At 44.0% G+C, this 10,059-nt stretch overlaps 1 protein-coding gene across 2 annotated transcripts; it reads right to left on the bottom strand.

Moving 5' to 3' along the window:
- Nucleotides 1-392: 392 nt before the first annotated feature.
- On the bottom strand, nt 393-8,367 carry MFAP5 (microfibril associated protein 5). 2 transcript variants are annotated; one of them, XM_032270353.1, is made up of 5 exons: nt 8,235-8,367; nt 5,190-5,219; nt 3,925-4,012; nt 2,921-2,994; nt 393-1,345 (listed from the first exon to the last, which is right to left on the bottom strand). In XM_032270353.1, the coding sequence occupies exons 1-5, from the start codon at nt 8,350-8,352 to the stop codon at nt 1,224-1,226; spliced, it is 432 nt and encodes a 143-aa protein (XP_032126244.1). In that variant the 5' UTR covers nt 8,353-8,367; the 3' UTR covers nt 393-1,223. The 2 variants fall into 2 exon arrangements, with proteins under 2 accessions (XP_032126244.1, XP_032126245.1); XM_032270354.1 differs by lacking the exon at nt 5,190-5,219.
- Between the last annotated feature and the right edge of the window lie 1,692 nt (nt 8,368-10,059).

Genomic DNA, 10,059 nt, shown 5'->3' with positions numbered 1-10,059 from the left:
GACCTCAAGTGAGCCACCTGCCTCAGCCTCCGAAAGCTCTGGGGTTACAGGTGTGAGCCACCGCGCCCAGAAGAACTAATATAAATATAACCTTCTCATTTTAAAGATGACATTAAACCAGGACCTAATGAAAGAAAATGACTTATCCAAGGCTACATGGTGACTTCTAGAGCCAGTATAAGAATGCGGGTTGTCTGAATACTGTGTTTCTTTCACTCTTTCATATTAACCGTTAGGCACACTTTCTGTCTGCCTATTAAAATTCGAGTCTGAATGCCCTTCTTAGCACCAATTAGGATATTCTGGAAGCCATGTGCATAGTAAATCTACAGTGCCCTTGGTAAGTCATGAGGATGAACGAAGTCGCAACTCAGAGAAATGCCAAACAATGATATGATTTCACATGAAGTTGTCTAGTTTACTTTGTGGAGGTGGGTTAACCCCAGTGCTACCATAAGCAAATCAGTAAATGAGACTTACTTTCCAGCCTTACTTCCCCAACTGGACAACTGCATGAAAAACTGAATTGGGAATTATGACTCCAAGTTCTATATCTGGCATAGTCCTCATGCTTTGTAACCTCTGAGCTCAACAGAAGACATGTGGGGTCCTTATATGTTGCTAGTGGGATTGTATAATTCTTAGCTGTGTTGCAGAATCTTCCAGGACTATAAAAATTACCATGATCTGTCTCATAAGGAATACTTGCCAGCCAAATTTTCAGGCAAGGCAGCAAAATAGTTAAAATAAGAGTAAAGAAGGAGGAACATGTAAATATGGGGAGTTAATCTAGGAAACTCTTCTGAGGAAAATAAATGAAGTTAGATGGTTAGCCGAAATAGACAAGGATAACTTCTTCAATCCTAAGATCTATATCAGACAGATTCAATAGTAAAGATAATTAGCCTAAAGTTTATTCTCCCTTGAAATTGTACATAGAATGTTTGCATATAAGCCATATACAGTCATCATCTATTCACTACGTCTATGGTATTGAGAAGCAGCAAATTTATGCAATAATATAGACTTCGTATTTTAAGTGCTAAAAAATGAGATAAATGCTATCAGTTTGGGTGAAAAATTAGAGAGTCGGTGTAAAAGTCGGGGTAAAAGGATTGGTTTTAAGAAATACTGTCTATAGGTTAGCTGTCAGTGGTTAAAGAAGAAGGAGCTTCTCCTTCCTCTCACCCACATAGTTTTTCTTCTTTCCTCTTTTTTGATGATCACAGACCACTGAGTTTCTGCAAATCCACATTTTCACAGAGATTGACCAGGACGTAATTGGAGTTGGAGTGACGACGGAGTCTCCTCGGGGGCAGACCAACCATCTGACGGCAAAGCTCATCTAGAAGAGAAGGACATGATGGGAAGAGAATGCGGGAAGACAGCAGGGGCTCTTGTTTTAAGGAATAGAGAAAACTTTGCAGTGTGGTGTGTAGTGTAAAGGCTGGAGAGAAAAAGATCTGGGTTTCAACCAGCTCTGCTACTTACTCTAGCTATTTACTACTTCCTAGAAAGTTTCTCAAATTTTGTAAACCTCACTATCCCTTTCTGTAAAAAGAATTAAAATACCTACCTCGACAGTAAATTTCTGAATATTAAAATGAAATCATGTATGCAAAGAACCTAGCACAGGTGACCAGTAAATGTTACTTTCCTTTATATATCCAGCTGCCAATTCTTCTAATCATGGATCTATTAAATAGAAAAATGAGGTCCGATCATTCATTATACATTTACATGCTTACTATGGGCAAATAGCTAACTTTAGTAAATCCCCTGAGATGCTTGAAAGTGCCTAGAGTCCCAAATACTCATCCTCAATCTCAAGGTGCTTCCCTTGCAGGTGGCTTGCACAAAGCCAAATGGGGGCATACAGCAAGTTTCCTTCTGCGAAGTTAACTACAGTTCTTACTCAGGAACTCAGCGCAAAGCGGGCTGCTGAGTCAGAAATGGCTTTGTCTGTGGTGTCTTCACCAACCGCAGCCATCGTTCGGGGCTGGCCACGGGGAAGGGGAGAGGTATCTTTGTTCCCACCAAGTAAGGTCTATAACCACACATTTTGGGCCCTTGTAATTGGTTCTATAACATCTTTCTACCTTCTTCTACCTGAAATGTCACAGTAAGAAATGTACATTGTTCCTGGAATTGGCAAACTATTTATAACGTAGCTGATTTCTAAATGTCCCATCTATTTTTTATTTATAGGCCCTATCCAAACCTTGTTGTCTCCAAATTAGTGCGTGGGCGTGCGCGTGTGTATGTTTTATTTTTAATTATGAACATGGCTGAGGACTAGCAGAGTTTATTATCTGTAATGGCTGATTTGAAATTTTCCCTAGAATCCCAGTGAATGATCTTTAAAACAGCTGGAGTGTCAGAAAGCTCTCTAAATAAGAGACACTGTGGGGCTACAACATAGTAGGAAAGGAATCTAGGAGTACTTTTCTTAGGGTTGTGTTTCTTTTTACTTTTTTTTTTTGAGATGGAGTTTCGCTCTCGTTACCCAGGCTGGAGTGCAATGGCGCGATCTCGGCTCACCGCAACCTCCGCCTCCTGGGTTCAGGCAATTCTCCTGCCTCAGCCTCCTGAGTAGCTGGGACTACGCGCCACCATGCCCAGCTAATTTCTGTATTTTTAGTAGAGACGGGGTTTCACCTTGTTGACCAGGATGGTCTCGATCTCTTGACCTCGTGATCCACCCGCCTCGGCCTCCCAAAGTAAGGGTTGTGTTTCTATATCAAGCATACCTCTTTACATAGATTGTTTATTTGGAATAACTTCCAGCAGGAGCTGATGGAATCTAAGGGGATAGCCTGAACCCCTCCTCCAATACAGGACTTTGGATATATTAATGTCATGTCCCTATTTACCCCCTCATAACTGCTTCCCCCCAGTAAACATCCAGACGTCATCTTACCTTTCATAGCTTCGTGTTCCTTACAGACAAGACGGGTGCAGATCTCCTTGTTGACATGGTACGTGCGTCGAAACCTGCAGCCGTCCCAATGTCATCGGCAAGGAAGGGGATGGAAGAAAGCCTTCAGAGAAGCACTAACCTGGGTCTGGGATGCCTCTTCAGCTCTCGGGTCCCCCACTTTCCCCTATCTGCTCTTCCCCAAATGCATTTCCTTAAGTATTTCAGACATTTTCCCCCCACACACTGGGGGAAAATAGAGGAGGGAATGGTATGAATTACTCTTCTATTTTTTTAATTTTCATTTCAGTAGTTTTTGGTGTACAGGTGGTTTTCGTTTACATAGATGAGTTCTTTAGTGGTGATTTCTGAGGTTTTGGTTCACCCGTACCTGGCAGTGTACACCGTACCCGGCAGTGTACACTGTACCCAATATGTAGTCTTTTATCTCTCATCTTCTCCTACCCTTTCCCCTGAGCCCCCAAAGTCCATGATCTCATTCTTATGCTTTTGCCTTCTCATAGCTTATCTCCCACTTATAAGGGAGAAGAGACAATATTTGGTTTTCCATTGTTTAGTTACTTCATTTAGAATAATGGCTTCCAGCTCCATCCAAGTTGTTGCAAAGGCCATTGTTTTCATTACTGTTCTTAGTGACACTTTGCCCACCCCACCTAGAGTGAGGCTTAATATTCCTCCCCACTATTTTCCACCTTAGAGTTGGATTGCTCCTGCCTCCTTCTACCGGGTAATTAATGGAGCATGCCAGTGTTTCCCTCGTGACTCTCCCTCCAGCCCTCGCCTTCACTTACCACCTGCCTATTGTTTGTATGCCTCAGCCCAGACTCCAGGTTCTAGTGGGCACATTCAGGAATAACTAGGAGGGTTGTGCTAACAACTTTCGCCCCACTAAAGTTTGCAGCTTCATAGTGGGTGTTCATTAAATAGTTACCAACACAAAAACACTACCATGGAAGATGCTTTTTGGGCATTCTGGGATCCCTTACCTGATGAAGCATGACTGATGAATGCATAGTCGAACTGGCCGGCGCACAGAGTAGAGCCTTGTGCAAGCAAATGTCTCAACCCAGCAGTCTGAAGAAACCCAACACAACAAATAAGGAGATCCAAATAGACACAGCATAAACAAAGGATTAAAGGAATTGGGAAAGAGAGAGTGGAAAAAAATACAGAGTAATCTCTGCAGACAATCATTATAAATTGGGCTACATCCTTTCTGCTCACCAAAAACAGAACAAGAAGAAATTGACTAAATGAAGTTTTGGTGCTTCCCTACTTGGAAGCAGAAGTGGATAAAATAATCTCTGGGAGCACTTCTAGGGATAAAGTCATTCTAGGATTATCCAATATAAAATAGGCTGGGCACAGTGGTTCATGCCTGTAATTCCAGCACTTTAGGAGGCCGAGGCGGGTGGATCACTTGAGGTCAGGTGTTTGAGACCAGCCTGGCCAACATGGTGAAATGCTGTCTCTACTAAAAATACAAAAATTAGCCAGGAGTGGTGGTGCACGCCTGTAATCCCAGCTACTCGGGAAGCTGAGGCACAAGAATTGCTTGAACCTGGGAGGCAGAGGTTGTAGTGAGCTGAGATTATGCCACTGCACTCCAGCCTGGGTGACAGAGCAAGACTACAACTCAAAAAAAAATTTTTTATATATATATATAAATTTATATATGTGTATATATATATATATATGTACTCTGTGCATCAGCACAATAATATATATCATGTACATTTATATATATTATATGCAATTATATCTATATATTATATATTATATATATATTTATACATAAAATGTAAATGCTGATAATCCCATTCTGAAAAAATAAAATTTCTTAGGCAGGTTGCTATTTCTCTGTTCCAGTAGTTTTCAACCCTAGCAATATATCAGGATTATCAGTACATTAGGAAAGCAATTTTAACCATGACATCTATGGTAATACGGAGTCCTTGCTGTTAAAATGATTTCACTTCCCGAGCCACTAACCACCAAATAAAGTCCAAGGGTATTTTAGGGAGAGGGCTATCTGGGGACCATGCAACATTCATTCAATTATTTCCTCATGATTTTTATGAAAGACACTCATTTTTAAAAAAAAAAGGAGTAAGAAAGTGAAGATACTAATACTCTGAGAAATGATTGGAAGTAAACTAGAAGATGCACCAAGCACCCCCCAAAGAAAGAGGAGATGAGGGATCCACAGGAAGAAAAAAGGTATGAGATGACATACAAGCAGCAATCATACCTGCAGTCGCATTTTTATCACTGGGGGAGGCTGAAAGGCAGAAATTTTATTCCATTATTGCCAATTCTAGAAGTTACTACCGATGTAATTGCCACGCTGCCTCACTCGGGTCCTGCTTGGAGTCCCATAAATAGGGAGCAAATTAATGTATAACTCTTAGCAACTTCTAAAATAAAACCTTATTGGGCTGATTTGCTAGACAAAATTGAAGAGATTAGGAGGTAGGATGGGATTTTTTTTCCTTTCTCCTTTCCTTTTTTTTTTTTTTTAAAGACGGGGTTTCACCATGTTGGTCAGGCTGGTCTTGAACTCCCGACCTCAGGTGATCCACCTGCTTCGGCCTCCCAGAGTGCTAGGATTACAGGCATGAGCCACCGCGCCCGGCCCAAACCTATATTTTCAATCCCATCTCTCTCCTAAGCTCCAGACCTATAAATCCACTGCCATTTTATGGAAGAGTTCTTGAATTTTCAAAGATCCTTCATATTCAACGTATCTTAAACTGACTTAATTATCTTTCTCTTCACCAATTCTATTCTTCAGTGAATGAGACCAACGTCCACCCAGCAGCTACATCTAGTCATCTCAGCAATCCGTTCTCCCCTATAGCTCACGTTTGGTTCTCCCTGTCTCTACCTTGATTCAGGCCAGCTTCTATTTATTTATTTATTTATTTATATATAGACGGAGTCTCGCTCTGTCGCCCAGGCTGGGCGACATTGGCATGATCTCGGCTCACTGCAACCTCTGTCTCCCAAGTTCAGGCAATTCTCCTGCCTCAGCCTTCTGAGTAGCTGGGATTACAGGTGCGTGCCGCCACACCTTGCTAATTAATTCATGTGCCAGAATCTTTTATTGGCAACACTGCAGCAGTAGCCTTGCTGGTTTTCCCGCTTCCAGGCGATCATGGTCAAATAAAGTTCTCCACACTGCCCTGGGAGTACAGTAGTGGGTGTGGAGGTGGGGCATGATCTTTCCAATGCACAAATCTAATTATAATCTTATTTTGCATAAATGTCTCTCTGGTTGGTTTTCATGTCCATCCTACTTTTTAATTTATATTGTCTTCCTTACCTAAAAGTTGTTCCCTCTTCTATCCACTTGGTTCGCTTCTACTTGTCTTTCAGGAAACAGCTTAGTCAAATGTACCCTCCAGAAAAAGCCTTTTCTCACCCCCAGCACTGAACCTAGCCAAAAACTCTTTCTGTGTCTTCCATAGCTTCTCTTGCTTATCCTAATTATAGAATTTTGTGAAACTGAATAAAGTTGTCTATCTTGTATATTACACAAAAGATGTCTAGTAGAAGAAAATCAGTTTTGTTCACGTTTATATCCTTGGTACCTAGTAGCAGGCTTTCGATAACGATTTGTTAAAAAATAATCTAGCTACCTATAATCTCAGCACTTTGGGAGGCCAAGGCAGCAGATAACTTGAGGTCAGGAGTTTGAGACCAGCTTGGTCAACATGGCAAAACCCTGTCTCTACTAAAACAGAAAAATAGCTGAGTATGGTGGTGCATGCCTATAATCCCAGCCACGTGTGAGGCTGAGGTTGCAACGAGCTGGGATCGTGCCATTGCACTCCAGCCTGGACAATAGACTACTCTGTCTCAAAACAAACAAACAAACAAAAATGTAGCTTCTCTCTCCTTTTCTTACTTCCTACCACTTGGCCCATATAGTTTTTTCTCTAGCCGTCCACAAAAAAACCACAAAACCTCAGTTTCCCTCATGGACCAAACTCCCTTTGCTTTTACATCTTTATTTTATTTTATTTTGGGACAGTTTTGCTCTTGTTTCCCAGGCTGGAGTGCAGTGGCATGATCTCGGCTCACTGCAACCTCCGCCTCCCGGATTCAAGCAACTCTGCTACCTCAGCCTGCTGAGTAGCTGGGATTACAGGCATGTGCTACCATGCCCAGCTAATTTTTTTTTTTTTTTTGAGGCAGAGTTTCACTCTTGTTACCCAGGCTGGAGTGCAATGGCGCAATCTCGGCTCACCGCAACCTCCGCCTCCTAGGTTCAGGCAATTCTCCTGCCTCAGCCTCCTGAGTAGCTGGGATTACAGGCACGTGCCACCATGCCCAGCTAATTTTTTGTATTTTTGGTAGAGACGGGGTTTCACCATGTTGACCAGGATGGTCTTGATCTCTTGACCTCATGATCCACCCGCCTCGGCCTCCCAAAGTGCTGGGATTACAGGCGTGAGCCACCGCACCTGACAATTTTGTATTTTTTTTAGTAGAGACGGGGGTTTCTCCATGTTGGTCAGGCTGGTCTTGAACTCCCAAACTCAGGTGATCTGCCTGCCTCGGTCTCCCAAATTACAGGGATGACAGGCATAAGCCACTGCACCCAGGCGCTTTTATATCTCTAAACATGCTGTTCCCTCTGGCTAGAATGTCCATCCCCTCCTTGACCTCCTGGCTTTCTTCTTTCAAAATTCAGCTGAGGTTGGGCCCACTGGCTCATGCCTGTAATCCCAACACTTTGGGAGGCCGAGGCAGGTGGATCACCTGAGGTCAGGAGTTCAAGACCAGCCTGACCAACATGGCAAAACCCCATCTCTATTGAAAATTTAAAAACTAGCCAGACATGGTGGTGGGTGCCTGTAATCCCAGCTACTCAGGAGGCTGAGGCAGGAGAATTACTTGAACTCAGGAGGCAGAGGTTGCGGTGAGCCGAGATTGGGCCATTGCACTCCAGCCTGGGCAACAAGAGCAAGACTCTGTCTCAAAAAAAAAAAAAAAAAACTTGGTGAAAGCAGGGGTTACTTCTACCCCTTATCTTCCAGAACATGTGTTTCTACTTTTATCTTGCCTTTACCCGTCAAGTCTTGAAACTTTGAGAGAAAGATTAGCACAGTTCCTGCTTGTTGGGTGTTCAACAATGTCATCAGTTTGAATTGAACTACTGGAAAAATGTGCCACATCAAGTGTCATCCTGTCTATTTAGGATCCTTCAGCAGCTGCACATCATCCAGAACGGGCTCTGGAGAAAGCCTAGAAGGGCCCTGATGGCCTGGGGTCCCAGGTCTGAACTCACCCACGTCATCTGTGGAAGGTGCAATATCAGCCAGAACTGAAAAGACACAAAACAGCAGGTGTGAGAGCTTCGGGCTGCAAACGTCAGGCAGCGAAAGAAGGGAGAATGCAGACACCATGGCAAGGGCAAGACTATGGCTGGGTTTGTGTTTTGTGTATAAGGGGATATAATTAATTGAAATAGGCCGGGCGCGGTGGCTCAAGCCTGTAATCCCAGCACTTTGGGAGGCCGAGGCGGGTGGATCACGAGGTCAAGAGATCGAGACCATCCTGGTCAACATGGTGAAACCCCGTCTCTACTAAAAATACAAAACATTAGCTGGGCATGGTGGCGCGTGCCTGTAATCCCAGCTACTCAGGAGGCTGAGGCAGGAGAATTGCCTGAACCCAGGAGGCGGAGGTTGCGGTGAGCCGAGATCACGCCATTGCACTCCAGCCTGGGTAACAAGAGCAAAACTCCGCCTCAAAAAAAATAAAAATAAATAAATAATTGAAATAATTATGAAATTTTTTTAAGAATATGAGTCCTAGGCCAGGTGCGGTGGCTCATGCCTGTAATCTCAGCACTTTGGGAGGCCAAGGTGGGCAGATCACGAGGTCAGGAGTTTGAGATCAGTCTGGCTAGCATGGTGAAACCCCATCTCTACTAAAAATACAAAAAATTAGCCGGGCATGGCAGCATGCCTGTAATCCCAGCTACTCGGGTGGCTGAGGCGGGAGAATTGCTTGAACCTAGGAGGCAGACGTTGCAATGAGCTGAGATCTCGCCACTGCACTCCAGCCTGGGCGTCAGAGCAAGACTCCGTCTCAAAAAACAAAACAAAACAGAAAAAGAATATTAGTCCTGGGTGGGGTGCAGTGGCTCACATCTGTAACCCCAGAATTTTGGGAGGCTGTGGTGGATGGATCGCTTGAGGTCAGGAGTTCTTTAAGACTAGCCTGGTCAACATGGTAAAATCCCATCTCTACTAAAAATACAAAAATTAGCATGGTGGTGGGCGCCTGTAATCCTAGCTACTCAGGAGGCTGAGACAGGAGAATCACTTAAACACGGGAGGCGGAGGTTGCAGCAAGCTGAGATCTCGCCACTGAACTCCAGCCTGGGCTACGGAGCTAGACTCTGTCTCAAAAAAAAAAAAAAAGAAAAGAAAAAAGAAAATCAGCACTGTCACTGTGACAACATCTCACAGCATCTCTATCCAAAGATAAAAGCAGGCTGGGCGAGGTGGCTCACACCTGTAATCCCAGTGCTTTCGAGGGCCGAGGCCAAGGTTCAAGACTAGCTAGGCTCACATGGTGAAACCCTGTGTCTACTAAAAATACAAAACTTAGTCGGGCATGGTGGTGGATGCCTGTAATCCCAGCTACTCGGAAGGCCAAGGAAGGAGAAGTACTTGAACCCTTGAACCCAGGGAGTGGAGGTTGTCATGAGCTGAAATTGCACCACTGCACTCCAGCCTGGACAACAGAGTGAGACTCCCTCTCAAAAACAAACAAACAAAAAAAAAGATAAAAGCACAGAATAGCCGGGCGCGGTGGCTCACGCCTGTAATCCCAGCACTTTGGGAGGCCGAGGCGGGTGGTTCACGAGGTCAAGAGATCGAGACCATCCTGGTCAACATGGTGAAACCCCGTCTCTACTAAAAATACAAAAAATTAGCTGGGCATGGTGGTGTGTACCTGTAATCCCAGCTACTCAGGAGGCTGAGGCAGGAGAATTGCCTGAACCCAGGAGGCGGAGGTTGCGGTGAGCCGAGATCGCGCCATTGCACTCCAGCCTGGGTAACAAGAGCGAAACTCCGTCTCAAAAAAAAAAAAAACAAAAA

This window comes from Sapajus apella, unplaced genomic scaffold (genome assembly GCF_009761245.1).
Source record: "Sapajus apella isolate SASKATOON/1434 unplaced genomic scaffold, GSC_monkey_1.0 scaffold209, whole genome shotgun sequence".
Classification (NCBI taxonomy): domain Eukaryota; kingdom Metazoa; phylum Chordata; class Mammalia; order Primates; family Cebidae; genus Sapajus; species Sapajus apella.
Note: the sequence above shows the minus strand (reverse complement) of the source record. Positions and strands in the feature narration are given on the sequence as shown.

Bases quoted from the DNA above. Each gene is read 5' to 3' on its own strand.
- MFAP5 (XM_032270353.1), bottom strand. From the start codon at position 8,352: ATGGTGTCTGCATTCTCCCTTCTTTCGCTGCCTGACGTTTGCAGCCCG. The intron at 4,013-5,189 runs GTATGATTGCTG...GGGTTTCTTCAG, and splicing joins TGATAAAAATGCGACTGCAG to ACTGCTGGGTTGAGACATTT. The intron at 2,995-3,924 runs GTAAGGGATCCC...GGACGGCTGCAG, and splicing joins CATCAGTCATGCTTCATCAG to GTTTCGACGCACGTACCATG.